Below are 27,997 nucleotides of genomic sequence, written 5' to 3'. Positions count from 1 at the left end.
AATCATACAGGGAGACCCCCACATGCTTCACTCGGCTCCTGCCAATAGTAACATCTTAGAAAACGACAGTGCAGCCTCACAGCCAGAAAATTGACATTGACATGGTCAAAATATGCCACCATTCCATTCTTCAACTGTCCCTTATCGTGGGGGTCCCTCACATTGTCATCTTACAGCCGTACCCACTTTCCATCCTCCACCCTAATTCTTTTTTTTTTTTTTGAGATGGAGTTTCACTCTTGTTGCCCAGGCTGGAGTGCGATGGCGTGATCTTGGCTCACTGCAACCTCAGCCTCCCAGGTTCAAGCAATTCCCCTGCCTCAGCTTCCTGAGTAGCTGGGATTTCGGGCATGTGCCACCACACCCAGCTAATTTTTTGTATTTTTTTTTTTTTTAGTAGAGACGGGGTTTCTCCATGTTGGTCAGGCTGGTCTCAAACTCCAGAACTCAGGTGATCTGCCCACCTTGGCCTCCCAAAATGCTAGGATTACAGGTGAGCCACCACGCCCAGCACCCCCACCCTAATTCTTTGCAACTGCTCATCTGTTCTCTATGTCTACAATTCTGCCACCTCAAGAACGTTATGTAAATGGAATGATGCGGCATGTGGTCTGGATCCGGCTGTTTTCACTCACCACAGTTCTCTGGAGGTTTGCCCTGGTTTCTGTGTGTTCAATACACGCTCCTTTTCATTGCCTCATAGTATTCCATGGCAAGGATGCAGCACACACACCTCATCTCACCATTCACCATTTGAAGAAAATCTCTGTTGTTTCCAATTTTTGGCCACTATGAAAAAACTGCTATGAACATTTATGTACAGGTTTTTGTGTGAATATAAGTTCTCATTTCTCTCAGATAAATGCTGCCCAACAGTAAAATTGCTGGATCATATAGTATTGAAAGTTTAGTTTAGTTTTGTTTTGTTTTGTTTTTTTGAGATGGGAGTCTAGCTCTGTTGCTCAGGCTGGAGTGCAGTGGTGCGATCTGTGCTCACTGAAACATCTGCCTCCTGGGTTCAAGTGATTCTCCTGCCTCAGCCTCCCATGTAGCTGGGACTACAGGTGTGCACCACCACGTCTGACCAATGTTTTTTGTATCTTAGTAGAGATGGGGTTTCCCCATGTTGGTCACGCTGGTCTCAAACTCCTGACCTCAAGTGATCTGCCCACCTCAGAATGTTTAGTATTTTAAGAAACTTCCAAACTGTTTTCCAGAGTGGCCGCATCATTTTATAGTCCACCAGACATGTATAAATGATCCAGTTTCTCCACATTCCCACCAGCATTTAGGGTTGTCACTGTTTTTACTCGGCCATTCTGATAAGTGTGAAACGATATCTCATTGTGGCTTTAATTTGTATTTCCCCAGTGGAAGATAATGTTGACTATATTTTCACATACTTATTTGCAATCTGTAGATTGTTTTCTGTAAAATGTCTGTGCTCCTTCTTTGCCCATTTTCTATTTGAATTGATTTTTTTACTATTGAGTGGTGAGGTCTTTATATAGTCTTGATACTTCTCTTCTGTCAAATATGTGGTTTGCACATATTTTCTCCAGGTATATAATTTGTTGATTCATCCTCTTAACAGGATCTTTCACAGAGAAAAAGTATTAAGGTTTTGATGAGGTCCAGTTTATTAATTTTTCCTTTGATAGCTTGGATTTTTGGTGTCAAGTCTAAGAAGGCTTTGCCTAGCCCTAGACTCAAAGGTTTTCTCTTCTGTTCCCCCAACTTCTCACTAAACGTTTATAGTTTTGGGTTTTACATTTAAGTCCGTGATCCATTTTGAGTTAGTATTTAATAAGGAGTGAGACTTAGGCTGTGGTTCATGTTTTGCCTTTTGATGTCCAATTGCTCCAGCACCATATAGTGCAAGGCTATCTTTCCTTCCTTGAATTGTCTTTGTACCTCTTTAAAAAATCAGTTGGATCTATTGGTGTGGGTCTACTTCTGGGTTCTCTGTTCTGTTCCATTGATCTATGTGTCTCTCCCTTTGCTAATGTCATACACTCTTGATTACTTTGGCTACACAATAAGTCTTGAAATTGGATGGACTGATTCCTTCCACTTTATTCTTTTGCAAGTTATTTTAGCTATTAATTTCTTTGCCTTTTCAGATGAATAGACAAGAATAATATTGTCAGTTTCTACAAAAAATCTTGCTGAGGTTTTGACCAAAGTTTCGTTAAACCTGCACATCAGTTTCAGGAGAATAGACATCTTTACTATGTTGAGTCTTCCAATCCATGAACATGGTATGTCCCTCCATTTATATCAATCTCCTTTGTTTTCTGTCATCTGCACTGTGTGGTTTTAGCATACAAGTCCTGTACATGATTTATTAGAACCTAGGAATTTCAAGTTTTTGGAACAATTGTAAATAGCATTGTATTTTTAATTTCAGTGTACACGTTTGTTAGTAGTATATATAAATACAATTGATTTTTGTATGTTTATCTTATACCTGTGAACTTGCTGAACTCACTAGTCCTAGAATTTTTTTTTAATAGACTCCCTGGAATTTTCCATGTAGGCAACCATGCCATTTGCAAATAGGGACTTCCATTTTTTCCTTTCCATTATATATGCCTTTTATTTGCTTCCTTTTCTTTCTGCACATCCAGCAATATATTAGGTAAGAGTGGTGGAAGTCCACATCCTTTCCAAATTCCCAATCTTAGAGGGAAAGCATTCAGTCTTTTTCCATCAAGTAGAATGTAGCTAAGGTTTTTCGTATATACTTTTAATCAAGTTGAGTAAGTCCCCCTCTGTTCATATTTTTCTAAGAATCTTATTTTTTGCCATGAATGGGTATTGCCTATTTTAAAAATGTTTTTGTGCAATTAATAAATCAATTGATTTCTTTTTTAGCCTTTTAATATAATGAACCATATTTAAAATTTTCAAATACCACACAAGCCTTGCATCTCTGGAATAGATCCCACTAGGTCTTAGTATATAATTCTTTCTATATATTGTTGAATTTAATTTGTCAATATTTTGTTAAGAATTTTTGCACTGATATTTATGAGAGATATTGGTCTATAGTATACTGTTTTATGTACTGTCTCTGTCTGGTTTTGGTATAAGGGTAATGTTAGCCTCATAAAATAAATTGTTATTTCCTATTCTTTAATTCCAGAAAAGATTGTGTAGAATTAATGTTAATTCCTATTTAAGTGTTTAGTAGAATTCTCAGTGAAATTATCTAGGCATAAAGTTTTTTGTCTTAAAACTATGAATTTAATTTTTGTAATATATGTACAGGCTATTCAAATGATCTGTTTCATATTGGGTAAATCGTGGGCTTGGGTTTATCTTAAATAAAGAAATTGGTTCATTTCTTCTAAGTTGACAGGTTTATGTTGAGTTGTTCATAGTATTCCCTCTCTATACTTTTGATATCTGCAGAGTTTGTGGCGATATCGCCTGCTTCATTACTGATATTGGTAATTTCTGCCTTCTCTCATTTTTTTTGTCAGCATTGCTAGAGTTCTGTCAATTTTATTGATCTTTTCAAAGTGCCACTCACTTTGTTTCACTAATTTTTCCTATTGCTTTTCTGTTTTCAATTTCAGTGATTTTCTTTCTTATCTTTATTATTTTCTTCCTTTTGTTGGCTCACACCTGCAATCCCAGCACTTTGGGAGGCCAAGGTGGGCAGATCACCTGAGGTCAGGGGTTCGAGACCAGCTTGGCCATCATGGTGGAACCCTGTCTCTACTAAAAATACAAAAATTAGCAGGTGTGGTGGTGTTCACCTATAATCCCAGCTACTCTGGAGGCTGAGGCAGGAGAATCGCTTGAACCTGGGAGGTGGAGGTTGCTGCAGTAAGTCAAGATCGCACAACCACACTCTAGCTTGGATGACAGAGCAAGACTCCATTTAAAAAAAAAAGATTATTGATTTGAGACTTTTTCTTTTTTAATATATGCTTTTAGTGTTATAAATTTCCCTCTCAGCACTGCTTTAGCTGTGTCCTATGAATTTTAAGATGTTGTATATTCATTTTCCTTCAGTTCAATGTACTTTTAAAAATTTCCCTGAGATTTTCTCTTTGACCAACGTGTGGTTTTGGGGTTTTGTGACTTTTTTTGTTTCCAGGTTTTTGGAGTTTTTCCTCCATTGTTTTTCTATTATTGACTTCTGTTTGATTGCACTGTGGCTGGAGCACACACTCTGCATGATTTTCATTCTTTTGAATTTTTTGAAATTTGTCTTATGGCCCAGGATGTGGTCTGTTTTAATATATGTTCTGTTGGGATTTACAAAGAAAATGTGTTCTAATGTTCTTGGGTGGACTGCTCTAATAATATTGATCACATACTATTGGTTGATGGTGTTTTGAGCTCTTCTATATTCTTGATGATCTTTTGTCTAGTTCTATCAATGGTTGATAAAGGGACTTGAAGTCTCCAACTATAATTGTGGATTTGTCTATTTCCCTTTTCAGTTCTATTAATTTTTGCTTCCCATATTTTGCAATTCTGTTGTTTGCTGCATACACATTTAGGATTGCTACGTATTTTTGTTGGATTGATCATTATTACTATATAATGTCTCCTCTCCAATTCTGGTAATCTTACTTGCTCTGCAATCTACTTTATCTGATATCGACATAGCCACTTCTACTTTCTTTGGATTAATGTTTGCATAAAGTATCTTTTAAAAATCTTTTTACTTTCAATCTGCTTATATCATTATATTTGAAGTGAGTCTCTTGTAGACAGTGTGTAGTTGAGAAATGTTTTTTAATCCAACCTGTCAATTTCTATCTTTTATTGGTGTTTTTAGACCACTTGCATTTAATGTAATTATTGATGCATTAAGACTTGTCTGTCATTTTATTTTATTTTATTTTTTTGTTGATTCTGTTTCATTTTTTCCATCTTTTTGGGGGTTACCTGAACATTTTTTAGAATTCCATTTTTGTTTTGATCACCAAAGGCATCTAAATGTAGGGTGCAAATATGTGTCACAAGTAGGTTTTCCTCTGTATTCTGCTCAGTGCCTTGAAGGTACCTCTCCTTCAACTCTCCTGGGTGTTGTATGGAGAATGTGGTGGTCCAGTTGGGGGAGATCTCAGATCAATGTGAACAGGGTCTCTCATTAGACTCCCCATCTTGAGAGGTCTCTGCACCATGTAGACTAGCAAAGCTACTGCAGTCCAATTTTGCCTCGATCTTCAAATATCCTTGGAGTACTATCAGCCTACATTCTTCATTTTTATCTGGATTCCACTTTTTAAAAAATAGTTTAGCCTGTTTATTTCTTACTATCTTGTTTGCTCTTCATTGCTTTTAAGAATTAAAAACATTTTTCCAGCATTTTAATTTGTTTTCAGCAGGAATTTTATTTGAGTAACTTAGTTTGCTATTTTCCTGGAAGTGGAAGTTTCAAATGCTTTTTAAAAGACCTTCTAGATTGAGCTATTTTGGTTGCAAGTCCAAAATAAGAGCGATTCGTTGAAGTTCCCTCAACAACATGGGTGCCACTGCTTGGCTTCCCCCTCAAAGAAGACTCTGAGGCCAAGCTTTTATATAGATTACTCATTTTTTAAGTTCCCAGGGGAAAAGGGACTAGGGGGACTGGGCAGATGAAGGAGGGAGGAGGGAAAGCTGACCCAAGGCTGTGTCACCGAGCCAGTCGCCACTGCTGGAAACAGGGGCTTAGTTATGCAGAGGACCCTCTGAGCAGTCATGGACAATGGGGTCAGAATTGTCCCCTTCTCTACGATGCGGAAGAGGCGTATTTATCTTCCTGCTTCTGTCCCATGGATGGAGAGTTGCTCCAGGGTCTGTGAACTCCCCTGTGCTGTCACTTATGGGACCCAGAAGAGATGAGTTCTATCCCATGACAGGTGCCCAGGAGCCCTGGGCAGATGATGAGAAGCATCTGACATCCTAGTGAAGCACCATCAGGACATGGGCAGGTTAAGAGGATGCGAGAGAGGCCCTAAAAGATGTCTGGACAAGGCTATGTACCGTAAAACAAAAGGTCTGGAAGGAGAGAGGCAATCAGGAATAAGGGTGACTGCCCACTCCACCTGCTCCAGGGGCAGTGTGGTCATCTTTGCTTCCTCCATGGCTCCTCTGCCAGCCTGCTCCCTCTCCATCCTCACAGGTCCTGGTCCCTCATCTCCCCAGCTTGCTCAGGGCTCACACACTGCAGCCTCCCCGGCCCCTGCTGCTGAATCCAGATAGGTATCCTCCTGGTCTCTGCTCTTGCAGCCAGTGAGCTCAGCCCCTGTGTTTCCCAGTCCCCAGAAGGACTCCACTTGGCCAGCTCATCTTTTTGATCCAGGCCACCCATGCCACAGCCCTTGGCAGCTTAGCGGTTGGCTGCCGTCTGGTCCAGCATTCACCCTGCTCCAATCAGCCAACGAGGAGGGACAGAGATTTGGCTGTTTACACAGAAGGGCTGTGGCAGGAAGACACTGTCAGCACAAAGGACATAAAAATGAAGGCAGGGAGCTTTGGTTTTGTTTTTTATTCATTCTTACAACTCCCAAGAATGGGCAGTGGGAGGAACTGGGCCTGTGGGGTCAGCAGGACCATGTGACGAAAAGAATGTGCAATTTTTTCCAACGTGATTCGCCTTGTCTTATTTTTTTTTTAAATCTGTGAATTGTTGGGTCAATTCCAACATGATAAAGAGCCACATTTGTTAATCTTGGCATCAAAACGATGTGTTTTCAAAATCCGAACAAAACTAAAGAAGTAACAAGTTTTAAAGAAGCAAGACTAAGAAGTAAAGAAGTCACATCCTGTGTGGAAAGTCTGTTTCCAAAGAAAAAAACACAGTTGAGAAACAACACTCTGCTGTGTGCTGAATAAAGACCTACCCCACCCTTGTGGGAAGCTTGAGCACTCTGCTCTGATGTGAGGGTGTGGGGATCCGGGTTCTAGACCAGCACCTCCTCCGGGGCTTCCGCACGCTGCTCATTGGGCGCACCTTGTTTAGGGTTCTGTTGAGGGCATTGTGGTGGCAATGGCACCCACGGAACAAGAAGGGCATGGGCACAGGTCTCAAGGGCCTTATCTCTGGCGTGTCCATCAGAAATGAGCGCCCTCACACCTGCCAGTCCAGCCACGCTGACGTGCAGAATGTAGGCCAGGACACTCCAGCTTGAGGAGCGGGGGCTGGGCTCGGCTTCCAGTACCTTTCTGGAACTTCTCATCTCTGGACATTGAAAACATGGAGCACCCACATAGCCCCCCGGCATGACAGCTAACACCTGGGTGGTCCTTTCTGCTCGTTTATCAGCCCATTACTTTCCCCAATGGCCCTGCTGGTTCTGTTTGGTTTCCACAGTCGCTTCCTTACAGATGGGGACGTGGAGGAAAACTCGGGCTATTTGCTGTTGTTTCTGTTGTTGTTTTTTTGTGCTGTGTTTTGTCAAATCAGAAAACTCTTCATTTGCTCTATTTCCAGCAGTGAGAACGGGCTGTGCAGAGGCCGCCCACACCTGGAAGGGGTCAAAGTGAGCCCTCGGTCGCCATGTTCACTGGGACTCCCAGGATGGCAAGCCTGGCAGCAGTTCCTGTTTCCTTCGGTGTCATTGGAAATGCTACTGTTTGGATGTAGGTTGTTGGGATGCCAATATATCTAGAAAGGCTTCCTTGTTCTCCCTCCTGAAATTCTGCACACACGACTGTTTTTAGCAACAGTGATGTAATCTCTATTTTTGGTGGCAGTTTTGAGCACCCTGTCCGTTGGAACTTTTTGTGTTGTAAACAGACAGGAGATCCAGCCCAAATGGAGGTAAGTAATAAGGACCGTGCACTCACCTCGGTGGAGAGGCCACGGGTTCGGAGACCTTCAGGAGAAGTTTGATCCAGCCGCTCAGTGATGCAGCAGGGACCGAGAGCCCTTGGGTGCCCTGCTCCCTCCACATTCCCAGGGGCTCCTCATGCTGCTCTGGCAGCTCTGCAGAAGGCCTCCCTGAAGAAAGGCAGCTGGTCCCAGCTAGAGTCCCAGGGTTCATGCTGGCTGAGCCCCCTTCTTGTTTCTTCCCCAACCCAGAGCTATTCTCACCTCCCCTGAAGGCCTTCCCAGGTGATGGGGGCCATGGAGACTGCATTGGACAGCTCTGTGCACTGTCCATGAAGCACTTGCTGCAGGACTCCCTTAGAAACGTGAGGCTTTAAACACCATGGGACCCCAGGAGGAGGCATGTGTCCAGCTAGCAGTGCCCCTCTGTGGTGTGGAGAACGTTCTACTCAGACGTTCCTGAGTGGGAACTTGGCAGCACAACTGGGCAACCTGTTGCTTCCAGCCCCGCGGGCCTGTAGACCCCCCACCAGAGATGGGCCCTCCTGCCAGGCTTCCTACCTTGTGCAACTTAGCCTCCTGCTGCACCCCATCCACCAGCTCTGCCAGCACGAGAGGTCATCCCACACGCTCCTGCTTCCAGGCCACCAGCTGTCCCCCATGGCCCCCATCTCCCCTGTACCCTCTGGACTTTGCAGAGGCCCCTCTGCTCTCCTTGGGGTTACAGAGCTCTGCATCTGTCTCCTCCCCTCCCCTGCAGCTGCTCCCAATCCTGCACCCCACACAGAGCCTGGGGCTCCACACTCCTTCACTACTGACCACACCTGCCAGGTGCTGCCTGCATCTCAACTCAGGCCACCTGCTCCCACCCTCCATGTTGGGTTCATGCAGCGATTCTCCCAGGCCACTCTGTGCCTCCCTCTGCTCCAGCGTCCTGCTGCCTAGGCGGCCATGCCACTGCAGCCCTTGCTCCAGAGTACCTGCCTGGAAACCTTGCCCCGGCTCCCCAAATGCACCTCCCTTCCCACAGGACATCCATCCAAGGCCACATCCAAACCTCCAAATGCCTCCTGAACACTTCACCTAGAGGCCTCACCTGCCTGGTGGCTCACGGAGGCTGGTGCCATCGCCTCCCCCCGCCACAGCCAGACTGGTCTGCTCCCCCTCCTCTTCACGTCCCCTCTTGGTGATCACCTGCTCCCCCATTTCCCACCTCAAGCAGTCTCACCCTCCTCTGTGCCCCGCCCCTGGCTCCTACCTACGCAAGGTGGCAGCCTCTGGCCACCCTGCACGCCCAGCCATGCAGAGCCTGGGAAACGACAGGACATGTGGCTGTCCTTTCACGGCCCCTGTCACCTCCCCCAAGTCCAGCCAGGGCTGAGACGCCCCACACTGTGGCCCCCGGCATAAGGCCTTGATCCTTCCTGAGGGCAGGATGGGGGCAGTTTTGTTCTGTGAAGTTCCTTGGCCTTGAGCTTAGCTGGACCCCGCTCCTGGAAAGCCCGAGAAACAGACGTTCCTCTGTGAAAGCCCCTTCTGAGCACCTGCAAGGAGCACTCTGCCATCCCACTCCTGGTTCAGGCTTTCATCCGCTTGGAGGGCCTTGTCTTCTGTGAGTCCCCGCCTCAGCCTCACCTGGCTCCTAGGAGGCTCTGGGAAGGTTAGCTGGGCTGTTCCCCAAACAAGGGGCCACAGGAAGGTGGGGGCTCCTGAGGGTCTGGGAGGCAGGGGAGACTATGTGTGCCCTTTCTCTTCCCCACCTGAAACCTGACTTTCCCTCACTGGAGACCTGAGGATGGAGTGCAGTGGCTTAGCTAAGCTTCTGTTAACAGCATGCTCACTGTTTTGAAACAGAAATGAAAGAACATTTGGGAGTTGGGGTATGTGCAGAGAAAACATTTTCCTTGAATGTCTTTACTGAATGGGTGGGAATAGGTATGTGTGAAGGGGAAAAGTTCAGGGTACAGTGGTCAGGTCCTTGGGAGATGTCGGGGAGGGCCATCTGGCCCAGCTCCTGAGGAGGGTGGGCCCAGGCTCATCCTATACGCACTAGTCCTGACGCCTCACAATTAATCAAATGGCTAAAAACAAACACAAAAGAAGCCCTCAGCATTGTGTTACCAGGGCAGCGGTGTGATGTCATCTGTTCATTCCAAGCTGTCACCCCGAAGCTGAGTGAAGTACGTGGTGAGGACAGGCAGATTGTGCCTTACGTGCATAGTGCAAATAAGGTTTGTGTAGAGTATTTTGCTCATTGACTGTGGAATTCATTGATTATTTTATTCACTGCACGTTCAGCTCCTCAAAGCGTCTTCTGTGTACCTGGGAGGAGCATGGTGCCATTTCCCTTCCTCCTTCAGACTTTCTTCTACATGGAAGGCCCCGTCCTCCACAGGTCCCAGCCTCAGCTGACACTCGGGTCCCAGGAGGCTCTGCGAAGGTTTGCTGGGCCGTTCCCCCGCACGCCGGGCTACAACAAAGGTGGGCGCCACTGAGGGGCCTGGGAAGTAGAGGCGCAAGAATCTGTGTCAAAGCATGTTGCACATAATCTGATTATTTTATTCAAAATCAATCATCAGATCCCGTACAAAATGTTTTCATGTAGATTATCTTACTCATTGTCACAAAAACCCACAAGAAAGGTAGAATTGAGGTTTCTAATCCCTATTTTATAGCTGAGGAAACTGAGACCCAAATTACATTTCCAACAGTGGCTTTCTGCTTCTTCCAGGAACACAGCATGACACGTGCTGTGAACCTCAGCTGTGAGACAACCGAAGGAGAGACAACATTCAGCAAAAACAGAACCCAAACCGTCCCCATTTCTCTCAGCCCCAATTGCTCCATGGCTTGGAGTGCAGCAAATGTTTCAGCCGCGCTCAAAGGGAAGGCTTTGCTCTGGAGTCAGCATGGAGAGCTCGCCTCGACTCCCCTCCATGCCGCTCCTCACCAGCACTGGCTGGGTTTGAATCTCAGCTCCCTGGCTCCTCACTGTAAGCCCTGGAATGCAAACCCCAAGGGCCAAACACCCCGAGGCTCTCAGGTCCCAGGCGCGGACACCTTCCTGGCCTTGGCTGTCACGGCCCAGATGGAAGCAAAGACAACTCCCCTCTCCACAGGTCGGCTGGTCCTCCTGCCCCGAGAGCAGGAGCCCAGGCACAGGCTCTGTACAGAGTTCTCCATCTACTTCTCCCAGGGTGGCTACGCAAAGGCCGTCTGCCTCTCGCTCTCTGGGTCCCACCTGCAGCCTGTCCCAGTGGATTCTGTAGGCTCCACAGTGATGCTGGGAAAAGACCCAAACACCCGGACAAAGCACGTGGACAGCGGCCAATGCCAAAATGGCAGGAAGCAAGGGAAAGGCAGCTGGCTCCGACCCTTTGCCAACCGTGTGCAACGCTGCAGGCACCTAGAGCCAGCGAGGAGCTACCAAGCTGGTTCCCATCTATGCTTGCAGCGGCTGCTGTCGCAGAGGCAGGACAGGGGTGCATGGCTATGCCAAGTATCCTTCTGGGATGAGCCGATTCTCTTGTCCCAGGTCGGGCATGATGGAGAGGCCAGAAGGTGTGTTTGAATGGCAGGCATTGGGGGTTTGCAAAGGGCTGTGATTTCCTGGGCCTCCCGTCTTAGGCAGGCTCTGGGTTCTCCTTGGTTCTTCCCTTGGAGCAGGGACCTGGCTTTGGATGGCCATGGATCTTTCCTGGTTTCTGCTGTTATCTTGCTGTGTGACCGAGGTCAAGTCCACACTCCCTTCCCAAGCTTGTTTTCTCTGCAGTAAAATTGCCATTTGGAACTGAACCCTTCAAGGGGAGGCGGCTGAAACAGTGGGGGTGATGCTGGGTGCTAAGCCCTACCCCTTCTCCTAAATACCTACTTCTCTCCTTTTTTTTCCTTTTTTACCTATTAATGGGTTAGACAGCCAAAAACCCTCTCTGAAAGAGTGTCCTGGCCCAAGTCCGCCTGGGGCACTGTTGTGAGCCTCAATTTCTATGGATCTATGCCCGGAAAGCTTTTAGCATAAAATGTTTTAGGTAGAAGACCGGGACCACGGAACAGGGTCAGGACCCCAAAACAGGACCGAGACCATGAAACAGGAAGCAAGCTACATCCAGCACCCAGTTCAGAGAGAGGGCTGGGGACGCCGACACTCCACCTCCTTCCCAGCACCCAGTTCAGAGAGAGGGCTGGGGACGCCGACACTCCACCTCCTTCTCAGCACCCAGTTCAGAGAGAAGGTGCTCCTTCCCAGCACCCAGTTCAGAGAGAGGGCTGGGGACGCCGACACTCCACCTCCTTCCCAGCACCCAGTTCAGAGAGAGGGTGCTCCTTCCCAGCACCCAGTTCAGAGAGAAGGTGCTCCTTCCCAGCACCCAGTTCAGAGAGAGGGCTGGGGACGCCGACACTCCACCTCCTTCCCAGCACCCAGTTCAGAGAGAGGGTGCTCCTTCCCAGCACCCAGTTCAGAGAGAGGGCTGGGGACGCCGACACTCCACCTCCTTCCCAGCACCCAGTTCAGAGAGAGGGCTGGGGACGCCGACACTCCACCTCCTTCCCAGCACCCAGTTCAGAGAGAGGGCTGGGGACGCCGACACTCCACCTCCTTCCCAGCACCCAGTTCAGAGAGAGGGTGCTCCTTCCCAGCACCCAGTTCAGAGAGAGGGCTGGGGACGCCGACACTCCACCTCCTTCCCAGCACCCAGTTCAGAGAGAGGTCTGGGGACGCCGACACTCCACCTCCTTCCCAGCACCCAGTTCAGAGAGAGGGCTGGGGACGCCGACACTCCACCTCCTTCCCAGCACCCAGTTCAGAGAGAGGGTGCTCCTTCCCAGCACCCAGTTCAGAGAGAGGTCTGGGGACGCCGACACTCCACCTCCTTCCCAGCACCCAGTTCAGAGAGAGGGCTGGGGACGCCGACACTCCACCTCCTTCCCAGCACCCAGTTCAGAGAGAGGGCTGGGGACGCCGACACTCCACCTCCTTCCCAGCACCCAGTTCAGAGAGAGGGCTGGGGACGCCGACACTCCACCTCCTTCCCAGCACCCAGTTCAGAGAGAGGGTGCTCCTTCCCAGCACCCAGTTCAGAGAGAGGTCTGGGGACGCCGACACTCCACCTCCTTCCCAGCACCCAGTTCAGAGAGAGGGTGCTCCTTCCCAGCACCCAGTTCAGAGAGAGGTCTGGGGACGCCGACACTCCACCTCCTTCCCAGCACCCAGTTCAGAGAGAGGGTGCTCCTTCCCAGCACCCAGTTCAGAGAGAGGTCTGGGGACGCCGACACTCCACCTCCTTCCCAGCACCCAGTTCAGAGAGAGGGCTGGGGACGCCGACACTCCACCTCCTTCCCAGCACCCAGTTCAGAGAGAGGGCTGGGGACGCCGACACTCCACCTCCTTCCCAGCACCCAGTTCAGAGAGAGGGTGCTCCTTCCCAGCACCCAGTTCAGAGAGAGGTCTGGGGACGCCGACACTCTACCTCCTTCCCAGCACCCAGTTCAGAAAGAGGTCTGGGGACGCCGACACTCCACCTCCTTCCCAGCACCCAGTTCAGAGAGAGGGCTGGGGACGCCGACACTCCACCTCCTTCCCAGCAAACTCGGAAGGCTCCAGGGCATCCCTGGAGCTGCTCTGGCAGAGAAGAATCAGTGTCCACACGTGCGGCTCTCGCTCGAGGAAGGGCAGGGGCGACGTCAGAGGCATGCTTTGCACAGCACACGCTTCTAGAATGGCTGGGATTTCAACCTTTAAAGTCTCAACTCCTTCTTCCTCGTCAGATCTTGGGATTTTGAAAGTGATTCCTAAATGCCTTTCGATCTCATTTTTGCCCAAGGAGATGGTCCTAATTTACTGCATTCCAATTGGAAACATTTTTGAGAGTAAAAATACCTGAAGACATGTTAGGCCTGGAGATAGCAGACTCAAAATTAAAGCAGGGGCCCCTCCATCCACCGCCCCCCAGATTGCATTAAACACAGCATGTTGGGGATCAGTGAGTTGCCATGGCCCTGCAATCAGACATTTTGCCCTCTGAAATTTAGCCTTGATTTTGAAGCCCTGAGTTTAGTATATTTAGATGAGCTGACGGGCCCAGGGAGTCACTCAGAAAGGGTAGAGGTCCTTCAGAGCTGCGTTAGATACAGTGGGAGGGGGTCAAATTGCTAATTTCATCTGCCACTGAAAACTCCCAAACAGCAGAGAACTTCCCAGAAGACTTGTGAAGTTGGGAGTCTGCAGGTGGCGGGGGTGGGGTGGGGGGGGGTGATGGCATTCTACCCCTAAGAGAGCATTTTGAAGTTGAAGCTCAACTTAAAATATTTGTGCCTATTTTTGAGACAGGGTCTTGCTCTGTCACCCAGGCTGGAGTGCAATGGCACCATCTCAGCTCACTGCAGCCTCGACCTCCCAGGCTTGAGCAATCCTCTCACCTCAGCCTCCTGAGTAGCTGGGACTACAGGCATGCACCACCACACTTGGCTAATGTGTGTATGTGTGTGTATTTGTAGAAATGGGGTTTTGCCCTGTTGCCCAGGCTGGTCTCAAACTCCCGAAATCAAGCCACCTGCTCTCCTCGGCCTCCCAAAGTGTTGGGATTACAGATGTGCATCATCGTGCCCAGCCACATTATGCTTTTTAGAGGGACATCACCAATCAGACAGTGGCCTGGGCTGGACACAGCATCCCTGGAAGACGGCCCCTCTCTAGGGTGTCATCTGCCATTAGCCAAGGACCCTCTTGTCTCTCTAGCTCCAAGTCTCCACAGAGGATGTGCTCAAAGTGAGTGTGTGTGGCCTTGCCCCCCACTTCTCCTGCCTGCAGGTGGGGAGGGAAGCAGGTGGCAGGAGGAGGTGGCTGTCTGGGGCTGCCCTCCTCTGTACCTGTGCGTGATTTTACTCTATGCTGAGTGCCAGCAGGGAGGATGGGAAACAACATTTCTGTCTGGTTATCAAATGATCGCCATCATTGGCCTCATGGCATCACCACTGTCTTCATTGCTGGCACCTTCCCGTCCTCCCTCCAGCCAGGGAAGTCTGACCCAGGCACAGGTGACAGGAAGTGTCACTCTGCCTTAGGGGTCTGCAATCTTGGGATGTCAAACAGGCCCCACGGTGCCTTGCACCCCTGGTCTCACACTCTGTATCATTTTCTGTACTGTTCATGTGGTTCTCAAGGCAGGCGTGGCCAGGGAGTGGGACAGCTTTGTGTCCGTGTCTTGGAGCTGCTGCAAAGAGGCCCCGAGGGCCGGGGGCTCAGGCCACAGAAACAGATCTTGTTCTGGCAGTGGGGGCTGAAGCCTGAGATCACAGTGTGGGTGGGGCTGGGTCCTTCTCAGGCTGTGGGGGGGGTTCTGTCCCAGGCCTCTCTCCTGGGAGTGCAGGCACTGGCTCCGCCCATGTCCTTCACCTCCCCTTCCCTCTAATTGTGTCTGCCTCTGTCACCACATCTCCTCTTTATGAGGACATTGGCCCTATTGGATCAGTGCCCTCTCTAATGACCTCAAGTTAAATCAGTGACCTCTGTGGAGACCCTCTCTCCAGATAAAGCCTCCTTCAGATAAAGCCTCTTGCGGATAAAGCCTAAAGCACTGGTGGTCAGGACTTCAACGTGTGAATTCCAGGAGGACACACTTCAGCCCATTACAGACCTGATGGCTTCTGCCAGACACCCAGCCGATCCCCATGGCTTATGGAAGAAGAAGACAAGTGGAGACGGGGAGGTGGTCGGGCGACCCTTTCCACGGCCAGCAGCAACTGCACCCGTGTCTGGGCACTTCCTGGGTGCTGTAAGCCCCCATGCATCATCAAGACGGAGGCCCAGGCAAGGGCAGGCGGGAGCTGAAACTCGTCTCAGGAGGTGGATATTTTTATAATTGGGTGTTTGTATTTTTCTTATTATAAGAGCCTTCGTCTTTTTCTTCTTGCACGTCGTTTATTGCTTGCTTTTATTCTTATCTGGTTGTTTTCTGTGTGGGTTACAGGTCCCCAAGCCACCTTCCCTTGGTCCCAGCCCAGATTGTGGCTCCCCTGTGTGTCTCCCAGGCCCCAGGATAGACGTCAACCGTGTCCCCTTGTGGGTGCCTTGAGCTTAGCACCTGCCTGTCCCTTCCAGGGGCCCCTCTAATACAGGACTTACATCTTCATGAAGACACTAACTGTACTAGTTCGTGTTCTCCAGAGGAGCAGAGCCACTGAAGGTGTGCACATCAGAAGAGAGCGATTTTAAGGAACTGGCTGACACTGGCAAGTTCAAACTCTGCAGGGTGGGCCGGCAGGCTGGAGACCTGGGAAGGAGCTCATGTCACAGTTCGAGGCCTAAGGCAGTCTGGGGGTGGAATTCCTTCTTGCTCAAGGCTGGTCAATCTCTTTGTTCTAGTCAGGCCTTCAACTGATTGGGTGAGGCCCACCCCCTTTGACGAGAGCCACCTGCTTTACTCGAAGGCTAATCTCATCTAGAAACACCTTTACAGGTGCATCCAGAGTAATGTTTGACGAGCTATCTTAGCACCGTGGTCCAGCCAAGCTGACTATAGAATTAATCATCACACCGTCTAATGCCAAAATAATTCAAATCTTTTTTTAAGTGAAAACAAGTTTATTAAGAAAGTAAAGGAATAGAAGAATAGCTACTCCATAGGCAGAGCAGCCCCAATAATTCAAATCTTTACTGAAGTCCCAAGAGGCTTGTGGGAGGAAGGTGTACTCCGAACGCAGAGCAAAATCTGGACATTTCTCTCTCCCTGGCCACTCTCCACGCTGCTTGCTATGACTCCCCTGAAACTGCTCCCCTCATTCTCAGCCTTGAACCCAGAAATACCCCAGCCCCCAGCACTCCTGCACTTCCTTCCGCCTCCCACTTTGTTCCTGTCCTGTCCTTCCTTCTCCTCCGCAGATGGCTCCCAGCCACTTCCAGTCCTCACCCTGTCCCAACTTCTCCACCTTTGTCTCTCCACCAGCCCTGAGGCCTCACCATGCAAGTCCAGGCACTGAGCCAGCAAAGGCAGAATCCACCGCCCCCAGGTAGGGAAGGGGAGCAGAGAGCACAGGGCACTCTTCCCTCAGAGAGCACAGGGCACTCTTCCCTCTGCACATTTCCTGGGCATCTCCACCCCATTTCTCGCGAAGCTTGGAGAGCTGGTAGCTTACGGAGACAAGACTCCCCCAAGCCCCTCAAGACTGCAGGCCCAGCCCTCCCAGCTCCCCTTCAGATCGGGGAGGAGAGAGTCACAGTGTTTCTGCTTCTCCAGCACCACCGTCCAAAGTGGAGATGATGTCAGCAAAGGGGATATTGAAGCAGATGGAGTGGTACAGACGGTGGGTCACTAAAACACAGGTTGAAGGTACGTGCTGCCACGGGCTAAGCCAAGAAGATGGGAAGGTGGGTCTGTCTGTTGGAATATAAATCCTTGGCCCCAGTGTTCCTGGTGGAGAGTCCTCCAGTATGAATGCTTGCTGGGCATGCTCAGTTTAGGAGGAGTTAATCCAACAGGTCCTATTTCTTTCATAAGGACTGAGGCCACTGTGGGAGCATGGGCTGCCTAATGCCGTCCCAGTTGTTGCTAGATGAAAGGCCGGACCTGCTATGTAAATGTCTTATTTGATGCCTTTTCTATGATGCATGTCCTCCTGGAATGGGGCTCCTGGCTTTGTCAGTCCTGGAGACCCACAGGGATGTAGATTGTGCCTTTTGGAAAATGCTTCCAGTGACCCACATGTTACATGCCTCTGTCCATATTTTCAACAAGCTTTTCAGAGCACAGTTTTAATGTCCATTAAGGAACTATCTCATTTGGCCAAGGGAGGCATACACGGGTGAGTACTCTAAGATAACACAATTTGAAGAGATCTGATATGAAACTGTCACACTGGGGTATGATCATTCTCACTGCAAGAGAAATACTTGATTAAAACGCATTGAAGACATATTTTAAATTAGACCCTCTCTCAGTGCATTTAAGACAGATCCACTTTACTTTCCAGGCTTTTCACATCAAGTCATGCCTGTGCCCACAGACAGGGGAGGAGGTGACATGAGGCTCCGAGCTCTGGAGCCTTGGAAGTCAGGCAGGCCCCACTGGAATCACAGCCCCCTACTCCCAGGCAAGTCAGCTCACCTCTCCAGAACTCTGTGTGCTTCTCTGTGAATTGGGGATAAAGAAGAGAGTCCCTGTTACTTGCTTTTTTATGGGCTTAGTCCTCTCTGTCCAACGAGTGTGTGAGAAAGCAAAGGTGACTGTGGCATAGACACCGGCCGCTTACTGCATCGTCCCCATTCAGACATCCCTGCTCCTGACTCCTCCCATCTTCTCAGGCACACCTAAGGAGTCAGTCTCTCCTGACCGATGGATCCAACGACACAGCTGCGACTGAGCAGCAGGGGGACGTGGCGCTGGGAAATCGTCCCGGAAGACGAGACTGAACCCTAGAAGGGCCCCATGGGAAAACTGATAAAGCCTGAAATGTGTGTGCAGACACGGGCCTCTTTATTACCACACAACGACCATTAAAATCTCTCTGCCATGGTGTAATTATTTTCCATAAATTATTGGGGTAGTGGTGGTATCTGGTTACACGAGTGTGTTCTTTAGTGGTGATTTGTGAGATCTTGGTGCACCCATCACCTGAGCAGCATACACTGCACTATATTTGTAGTCTTCTAATCCCTCGCTGCCCCCACTCTTCCCCCAAATCCCCAAAGTCCATTGTATTGTTCTTATGCCTTTGAGTCCTCATAGCTTAGCCCCCACATATCAGTGAGAACATACTGTGTTTGGTTTTTCCATTCCTGAGTTACTTCACTTAGAATAATAGTCTCCAATCTCATCCAGGTCACTGCAAATGCTGTTGATTCACTCCTTTTTATTGCTGCACAGTATTCCATCATATATATATATCCATCCATATATATATATCAGAGTTTTTTATCCACTCGTTGATTGACAGGCATTTGGGTTGACTCCACGATTTTGCAATTGTGAATTGTGCTGCTATAAACATGCATGTGTAAGTATTTTTTTCGTATAACGACTTCTTTTCCTCTGGGTAGATATGGTAGTGGGATTGCTGGATCAAATGGTAGTTCTACTTTTAGTTCTTTAAGGAATCTCCACACTGTTTTCCATAGTGGTTGTATGAGTTTACATTCCCACCAGCAGCGTAGAAGTGTTCCCTCTTCACTATGGTGTAATTTTTAAGTTTAAGCTTTTAATCTCAGATGAATCTATCTATCTAATCTATCTATCTATCTACCAACCTACCTGTTATCTGTCTACCTATTATCTATCTATCCTAAAATACTAACAAGCTTAAAATGGAAAATAGCTCTTTTCTCCCTCCCTTTCACATCCCAGAGCCCGAGCGTTGGGAGGGCTCTTTCAGCGTTTTTATCCATTTCTTCTGGTATTTATCTCCACATTTTAAAATAACATGCTTAGGCTGTGGGGGGTGGGTGGCTCACACCTGTAATCCCAGTACTTTGGGAGGCCAAGGCAGGCGGATCACCTGAGATCAGGAGTTCAAGACCTGCCTGGCCAACAAGGCAAAACCTCGTCTCTACTTAGAAATACAAAAAATTAGCCAGACGTGGTGGCGGGTGCCTGTAATCCCAGCTACTTTGGAGGCTGAGGCAGGAGAATCTCTTGAACCCGGGAGGCGGAGGCTACAGTAAGCCCAGATTGCACCATTGCAGTCCAGCCTGGGTGACAAAGTGAGACTCCATCTCAAATACTACTACTACTAATAATAACATTCTTAGAACGTTCTTTACGAATTCTTCGGTTCTAGACATGATCTTCTGTCTTTCTACACCAGGAGCTGAGGACTCAGCTCTTTAACATCCACCTTCCCACCTGTTTCTGCTCCTCGTGTGCCTCTCAAAATTAAGTCTTAATTAATAGTTGAATCTGTTTTACTGTTTCCGTAGTTATAGCTGTGTGATACAATCACAGTTCACAAAACGAAATCACATACTGCACTGTAATCCCACTTCTTTCCTTTTCAAACTTTTCGTTTTTCTTAAAGTTAATCATTGTTTGTTTCCTGTTTTTCTTTTTCTTTTTTTGGTGCGTGTGTGGCTTTTTATGAACTTTTCACTAATTCAGCTCCAAACTTTGCTTAAAAACAAACAAACAAAAAAACCCACACAAAACACCCAGGGTCTCTCAGCGCCATTGCTTTCCTTGCAGACATTTCTTTGGTGACGCACCCAACACTGGGCTGGTTTGCCCAAGGCCACTCTGGAACCCTGCTTGGGATGTTGCTGTCTAGGTGGGATCGTTTGCTCCCCAGATCTGCTGGATTTTGCCCTAGTTTTGGGGGAGCTTGTTGAGCCAGGCCAGCGGGGAGGGGAGCGGACCTTCTCCCATTTGCCCCGGAGATCCCTGCTCTGTGCCCACCTGCTGCGTCTGTGGGCTCCCTCCCCTCTGGTTGGGGGTCAGTGGGGGCCTGTGGAAGGGGACCGGTGGGTGGGAGGAGAGCAAGCCAGAGTTTCTTCCCTGGCTCTGTCCTTCTCTGTCATGCACAGCCCTCAGGAGCCTCCGCAGAGTGTCCTGGGCTCCAGCGACCATGCCTCCCCAGTGGCAGCTCACCACCTGCTGCCACCCTGGCTGTGAGCACCCCACACTCTGCCGCACCTCGCACATAGCTCTGGCCAAACTTCCCTCAAACCATGGAATCTGGGCGTGGGCCTGGTGTCCTGCCAGGCCCTGGTGGGGAGGCCTGGGGCTGCTGCTGATGTCTTTACTCTGCACTCACAACTGACAGGGCACCTGGGTCCACACACCGGGGGTGGAAGGCATCACCCCACTGTCCCAGCACTGCGGTGGGGCCGTCCAATGTGGTTCCAATGGACAAGGCTTTGCTGAGGCCAGGGGGCCTGGCTTCTCCCCACTTCTGTTTCCACAGTGGGGTCTCCCATAGCCTGTCTCCCCCCATGGCTCTCTCTGTTCCAGCGTGGAGCAGTGATGTCCCTGGAGATTCAGAAAGAATCACGGGGTTCCTGCAGCCCACCCCACCTTCCTTCTAGTCCCAGAGCCTGGGTGGGTGGGCAAGGCAGTGGGCCTGGGTACCCCAGGGCAGGCCCACTGGGTTGCCACAGATGGTCTTGACCTTGGCTGAGCCTCCACTGATTGTAAAGGTGACACATAGCCCTCTCCCGCCTCTCTGTTGTTTTATTTTTCCAAATTGCCCAGAACCTGGGCAGGGGAGAGGGACGATAACTACTAGCCCCCTCGATCATCCTAGAACTGGCGCTTCCACATCAGCACCGCGTGTGCCACTCCTGCAGTGCTTCCTTCCCTCCCTCCTCCTTCTTTCTTTCCCTCCCTCCTCCTTCTTTCTTTCCCTCCCTCCTCCTTCTTTCCCTCCCTCCTCCTTCTTTCCCTCCCTCCTCCTTCTTTCCTTCTCGGTGTAGGACATTCCCGTGGCCCTTTCAACCCAGAAACGCATGCCTCTCAGCTCTGAATCCTGCTTTTCTCTGTTCTGTCTTTCTGGGACTCCTCATTGGACTTCCTGGATTCGTGCTCAAATCTTTTTGTTTTGTTTTGTTTTGTTTTTCTTCTTCTCTTTGTCTTTTTGCCCTGCTGCGTATGATTTCTCTCATTTCATCTTCCAAAACTGCTACTAAAGTTTCCATTCAAGAAATGGTTTTCCTAATTCACAGGAGATCACTGGAATTATCAGTTCTCTTTTTCCGCCGGTCGCTGTATCTCGGAGGTACTGGAGCTTCCGGTCGCTGTATCTCGGAGGTAAGGGAGCTTCCGGTCGCTGTATCTCGGAGGTACGGGAGCTTCCGGTCGCTGTATCTCGGAGGTACGGGAGCTTCCGGTCGCTGTATCTCGGAGGTAAGGGAGCTTCCGGTCGCTGTATCTCGGAGGTATGGGAGCTTCTCTCCGGCGGCACCTCTGATGTGCTTCTCTCCCTTCCTCTGTGCTGCTTCTGTGTGTTTGTTCTGGCCTGTCTGTCCTGGGTGTCCATTTATAATGGAAGCTGAGAGGGGTTCTCCAGCCTCCTGCCTGGAGAGGCAAGGCTGGGCTTCCAGCAGCTGGCATTGAGCAGGGGAGAAGTGGGGAGCCTCCTAGAGTCACCCCGAATCCTCCATTCCCACCTGCTCCACAATGCTGTGCTGGGGTTCAGACCCTTCCTGGACCCCTCCAGCTGGCAGGAGTGGGGGAGAGTGGTCATCAACTCTGAGCTAGGAAGAGGGTCTCCCCGTGTCTCTTGCAGATCATCAGCTGGTCCTGCAGCTTTAGCCCCATGCTGTACCTCAGAATTAGAGGTTTTGTCACCTGCCAGTCCCCAGTCCTTCTGGGACCAGCCTGCTGGTCCAGCTTCCCCGACTCAGGCCTCCCTGCTGCATTTCCTCTTTCGAGGTTCAGCCGAGGGGCTGCCCACCCTTCCCCACTCATCTTCCACGAGCCTCTCAAGGTCTCCTGCCTGCAGGCTGCCCCCGTCCCTCTCTCCTGCGCATTCACAGGTCATTCCTTCTTTGATGTCACTTTCGGGGGCTGTATTTGTTCCTTGTGGCTGCTGCACCAAACCACCACAAACTGATAACTTCAGAAGTGGATTCTCCCAGAGTTCTGGGGGCAGAAATTTGAATCAAGGTGTGGGCGGGGCTGGTTCCTTCTGGAGGCTCGGAGGGAGCGCCTGTTCCAGGCTGCTCTCCAGCGTTCCTTGGCTTGTGGACACGTCACTCCCATCCCTGCCTCTATCATCTCCCAGTGTTCTCTGAAATCTCCCACTGCCCTTCTCTTGTAAGGCCGTCCTTGATTTAGGGGCCACCCCAAATCCAGATGGTCTCATCTCCAGATCCTTAACTTAATTACATCTGCAAAGACTTTTCCCAAGTAGGGTCCATTCACAGGTTCCAGGGGTTCAGATGTAAACATATCTTTTGGAGGATTTCCGGGGGAAGCACTGATAATCATGCATGTGTAACCGGTCACACCTAAACACGCATCCTGCAATGCAGAGCTGCCGGACAGCTTCCTGCCCGCCCTGCTCCCTCCCACGCTTCATCCCTAGACCCCCGGAACCCGGGCATGGCCTGGTCATCCTTCCTGGCCAATGCACCCCAGCACCTCTCCCATCCCTCTCTCCTCCTCCGGCTCCCACTCATGCCCTCCCCACTTTCTTTCGGCAGTCGGGCCTGTTTCCTGGGTCACTGAGTCAGCGAGTGATGAGACCTGCTGGAAATATGTGTGGAGGATGGGCGAGTCCACTCAGCCTTGGATGGGGCAGCAGGAAAAAGGCAGCCCCGAGCCCAGCCCAGGTCAGGATGAGAGTCTTTATTCAGGAGGACAGAACTGGCAGTCGGCAGCAAGCAGACCCAGAAGTAGATATTGGGGGCTTCATCTCAGGGAGACTGGGGCTTGGAGGGGGAAAGTCAAGTCCACCGGGGTGCAAACCGGTGTGGCCATGAGCAGGCAAAGGGCGTGGCTGTTTCTAAAGAGCCCTGACACTCCCAGGCGGCTGTCGGGCTCCTTGAGGGAAAGGACACTTTGAGTCTTCCTACGGGCTGGGGGTCAGAACGGACCTCTGCACTACGGTTTATGAGGTGCCCACATTCAATCCCATAAGGGCTGTCATCACTGTACTCTCTGGGCCTTCACTTGCTCTGGCCTTTGCAGCTCAGGTGGCTCCGGTCCTGTGTGGGCAGTGAGGCGGTGCTCCATGGATGGAGGGTTAGACCTGTCTTACTCCAAGCCAAAGGGCTTAAGAGGGAGACAGAGTGTGGATGACCCCGCCTACAGAGAAGCAGGATGCAGGGACGGTACACAGGAGCAGGCCACATGCCCCGTACTCTTCCTCTGCATGCGGTGACTGCTCTGGGTGCCCTCTTTCAGATGGTCCTGGCCCCAGACGACGTGGCATCTTAGCCTGTGGGTTGAAGGCATCTGTGGGGCAGATTGCCTCTGTACACGTTGGCCCCTACGTGCGGCGGCCCGCAGGCATACCCATGCCACACACAGTGAGGTGTTCGACGAGCCTCCGATGGCACCGTTTCTATAACTGACAGCCATTTTCATGGCCCTGCAGGTGCAGGATAACACTGCTGCACCTGGCCTCTGTAGCCACGTGGAATATACTGCCTCTCCCCAGGACCCACCCTGCCCATCCAGGCCTCACTCTTCCAGACAGCCCATCCCCACTCTGCCTTACCCAGAGGCCGTCTGGTCTCCTGTGAGGGCCCCCACCTCCTCTTCTGGGGTGCTCAGGGCTGCCAGCAACCCTCCAAACTATGTCACTCAGAGCCACACAGCATCCTGCAGATGGCACTGGGGCTGCAGGGAGACGGCTGACCAGGGGCTGAGTTCCCATTGCCTCTTTGCTGCTGCATGACTCCCGGCTCCCATGGGGCCTGTGTTCCATCAGCTACAACCTGGAAGTCCCACCTCTGTCTGCAGTCGCTTTCAAAATCAAAGAGTGAGACTTTTCCATCGAGACGTGTTGGTCTTGACCACTGCACAGGCCCAAGGCTGTGTTTCAGACCTGAGGCTGCGGACCTGCAGAGGAGCCCCCGCCCCCAGCATGTCTCGCCCTGCGGGGAAATTCAGACTGGAGGCCCCCACCTGCCTGGCCAGTGGCCCTCCCTCAAGGACGGTCTGCGATGCCAGGGCCTGGCTGGGTGCAGGGGTCCCGGCAGCGCTGCTGCCCCCTCCAGGTCCCCTCACCCCACGTCTGCACCCAGGCTCCTCAGGCTGACCTGGTCACCTGACAGCTGGGGACTCTGTCGGGCTGCCTTTGAACACAGGTGGAAGTGAGATGGGTTTGGGGTAGGTTTTCCTTTAGACAGCCCCTGGGGCTCTGAACAGTCTCCTGTTCTGCGGACTCACCAGTCATCTGACCCTGAAAACATGTGCACACCAGCTCACTCAGGTCTGTTCTCAGGGCCGTGACTGCAGAGGGCTCTGGTTGACCCCAGAGAAGCTGTGAGACCCCAGAGCAGGAGCCAGCACAGGGAAGTGGCCCCACAACATGCCTGGGGAGGAGAGCCAGCAGCAGGTTATGGGAGAGCAGGTACCTGCGTCCGTAGTCCATAGACAGGCATCACACACATGCAAATACACAAGTGCCAGCATGCGTATGGAACCATAGACACACACACGCGTGTTCCGGAAGCCAGCATCTTTCAGCACCTCTTCCAGGAATGTGTGTGCGGGGGTGAAAACAGGAAGTGAGCCCGTATTCACAGCCGCGTATTTCCACGTAGCCTAAGGTGTCGGTGACCCGCTCCTTGGATGCCCAGAGTTGGAGACAAAAGCCCCAGGAGAGACCCCAGGAGATGCCAGGGCTGGGGGAGGAGGACACCCTGATATGGCCACCAGAGTGTGCAGCAGTTGGGCTGGGAACAGGCAGCAGGCAGTGATTCCCAGAGAGGCGGCCGCCACAGGGAGGACCTGGGATGACCCCCTCGGCTTGGTCACTGCTCTGAGGCCCCCACTGAACTCCATCCCTGACCTCCCACGTGGGGCCAGGGTGCCCCCTCATTTGCATGGGGCCCTTTCATTCCTTACCCCCCTCTGCCTTGGGCTTCGGTGTGAACACTCACAGGGCTGGGTCCCCCACAGAGGTGACAAGGGGCTGTTGCTCAGCAGGAAACCAGGCTCAGGGCACCGGGCAGAGGAATAACGAAGTTTTCAACTTGGAAACCAAGAAAGAGGCTCCTCTGGCCCCACTGTCCACCAGCTTTGCATTACATGACTTGGGATTATTTCTATTTGAATCACGTCAGGAGGGAGGGCACCGTGGCCTTCATAGTCTTCGTGGCCTCCACGGGCCTCAGCAGAGCATGCCAGACAGTACTGGGGAGGGCAGGGCCTTTCACTGCTGGGACCACAGCTGCCCCATTCTATCTCCCCAGAGTCTCGTGTGTGCACATGTGTGCATGTGTATGCTGGTTGTATGTGCATACATTCATGTGACCTGGGTACGTGTGTGTTTGAAGTGTGCCAAGTGTGTTCACACGCATTGTGTGGTGTGTGTGCCTGCATGTGTGTGTGTGGTGTGTGCATGTGTGTGTGGTGTGTGTGCATGCGTGTGTATGGTGTGTGATGTGTGTGGTGTGTGCATGTGTGTGATGTGTGCATGTGTGTGCGCATGCATGTGTGTGGTGTGTGCATGTGTGTGTGTGTGGTGTGTGTGCATGCATGTGTGTGGCATGTGCATGTGCGATCTGGGCATGTGTGTGTGTGTGTCTGTGTGCTTGTTGCATGCAGTGGGTTCTGGCGCTTGTGCTTCAGGGATCTGTGACCTAGACAGGCGCTCAAGACCCCTCCCGGTGATGCCAGCCCCAGTGGAAGCCAGTGTTGCATCAAGGTCACCAACAGGAGCCAGATGGAAGCTGAGGCCATGCTGGTGTTTCCAGAGCTCCTGTCCTTGCCGTGGTGGACCTGGGGACAGGGTGGGAGTGGGAAATGAGGCTCGCAAGCCACCACCATCCTGCCAGAGACCCCTACTTCCAGAACCTCTGTCTAGGAGCTGGGTGGACTCTGTGTGTCCACTGCTTGGTGGGCAGCTCCACCCAGCAGACCCCGGTACCAGATGTCCCCCAGGAGACATGCGTTTGGTGGCTCAGGGTAGTGACCTGGTGACTCTCAGTCTCCAGAGCTGGAAGCCTCCACCCTGGGGTCCACAAGCAACACCCAGCCCCCAGTGCTCATGGGTGCTGGCATGGTAAGGAGGTAGCGGGCAGGGCATAGAGCCCTTGCCCTCATGCAGAGGTGCCCGCCTGCACCAGACCCAGGCTGACTCTCCTTGATGGCAGATCATGGTCCTTCTGGGATTTCTGGGCAGGATGCCAACCTAACCTGCACACCCAGGTGCTCCATTCTTAGCCAGCTGCCTGGTGAGCTCATGGTCAACATGGCACGGATGCATGTGGAGCAGACGGTGACTCGTTCGGAGAAGCAGGGAGGTGGTGGCACAAATGAATGCCATGCTTGGGAGAGCAGGGAATACCACCCAGGGTGAGCAGCAGGGAAGGCTGGCCCGGACTTTGGACAGCAGGGGTGGCGCACAGAATGGGCACGCTTCTGTATCAAGAGCGGGGCGTGGGTGTGACAGCAATGGTCTCTTGTGCTGAGGCTGCTGGGGAGCAGCAGAGGACTAGGCACTGGGAAAGGGCTGAGGCCCCCTCTGCTCTCCCAGGCCTCGGTCTGTTCACACTGGCAACCATGTTAGAGTTGGTAGTTTCTAGAAATTTCTACAAACATGCACAGCATAAAATGTCTCACATCCTCTCTCGTGCCTTTTAAAGTGAAGTAATAGTGATTCTTGCAACCTGTTCTGACTCTCTCAGGCAGAGCCCTGAGCTGCGAAGTAGAGATGAGAACAGAGATGGGGAGACCATGGCTGCGCGGACGTCTTTATTTTTCCTGGGTGGGGAGCAGGATACACAGCCACACTGCAGTCACTTAGCTTGTAAAAATATCTCAATAAATAAAACAAACAAGCAACATATACACTGAACAGAGAATATTTTTTTTAAATGGCTAGCCAAGCAATCACGGAGAAAGGAAAAGAATAGCGGCGTGAAAGTAAGAATTCCAGGCTGACTTGAAACAATCATGCAGAGGCTCGGGGGAGGGGAAGGAACTCGGGGGTCCTCTTCTGAGAGCCTTGGTCCAGTTTCAACAGAATTGTACAAGAATGCATTTCTGTTTTATTAAAAAAATAGACATTAAAAAAGGCACTTAGAGGGAAATACAAATTCAAAATCCAAATCCTCATAAATGTGTTCCTGAATCTAGACATTTTCAGAAAGAATAAACCTCCCCCCAAACATAAGACCCAGAAGAAAAATCCAAACAGAGACAAGATGACCATGACAATGTCACCAGCAAGAGGGCTGGGAGTGCCCTTCCTATGTGGGGACCGTCCTGGGGGAGGACGGGAGCCCGAGTCTTCTGTCCGATGTCACTGCTGTCCCTTCTCTCGACGCTGGTGGAGGGCAGAGGTGGGGGCCTCCTGAGGTTGTTCAGGTTTCAGAAGTTACAGACTCGAATGCATCCCAATTCCACTTGCGCCGCCGACGCGACGGACAGCCTGGAAGATACGGAAGGGGGACCGTGAGCTACGGCCGCCTCGCTCGGCCTCCTGCAGGATCGTCCTGAGACTGTCCCAAGGCTGGGTGGGACGGGACACGGGGCAGGCCCTGAGAGAGCTGGCTCTGTTCTACTCATGTTCCTCCCAAAGGACACTGGACAGGTGACTGCTACGGGGCCAGCCCAG

The 27,997-nt window shown here is 51.0% G+C and overlaps 2 protein-coding genes across 4 annotated transcripts in view; one reads left to right on the top strand and one right to left on the bottom strand.

Annotated features, from left to right (window-relative positions):
* TWIST2 (twist family bHLH transcription factor 2) overlaps positions 1-27,997 on the bottom strand; it is a 126,426-nt gene that overhangs the window by 36,793 nt on the left and 61,636 nt on the right. For 2 of the 3 annotated variants that reach the window (XR_008546745.2, XM_016950843.3), the window contains one exon: positions 27,227-27,811. The exons of the other annotated variant lie outside the window; for it this stretch is intronic. The gene's annotated coding sequence lies outside the window, so the exon portion shown is untranslated. Of the gene's footprint in view, positions 1-27,226; positions 27,812-27,997 lie in introns of those variants that run through there. 3 annotated transcript variants of the gene reach the window in all.
* LOC470693 (uncharacterized) lies at positions 2,124-11,964 on the top strand. The gene is made up of 3 exons (XM_009444689.5): positions 2,124-2,261; positions 7,442-10,261; positions 10,512-11,964. The coding sequence occupies exon 3, from the start codon at positions 10,521-10,523 to the stop codon at positions 11,349-11,351; it is 831 nt and encodes a 276-aa protein (XP_009442964.2). The 5' UTR covers positions 2,124-2,261; positions 7,442-10,261; positions 10,512-10,520; the 3' UTR covers positions 11,352-11,964.

The sequence above is a fragment of the Pan troglodytes genome, chromosome 13, assembly GCF_028858775.2.
Source record: "Pan troglodytes isolate AG18354 chromosome 13, NHGRI_mPanTro3-v2.0_pri, whole genome shotgun sequence".
NCBI lineage: Eukaryota > Metazoa > Chordata > Mammalia > Primates > Hominidae > Pan > Pan troglodytes.
The sequence above is the reverse complement of the archived record's forward strand: the minus strand, read 5'-3'. Positions and strand labels throughout refer to the sequence as shown.

What these genes read in the sequence shown, in the direction of transcription:
- LOC470693 (XM_009444689.5), top strand. Translation starts at nt 10,521, where the DNA reads ATGACACGTGCTGTGAACCTCAGCTGTGAGACAACCGAAGGAGAGACA.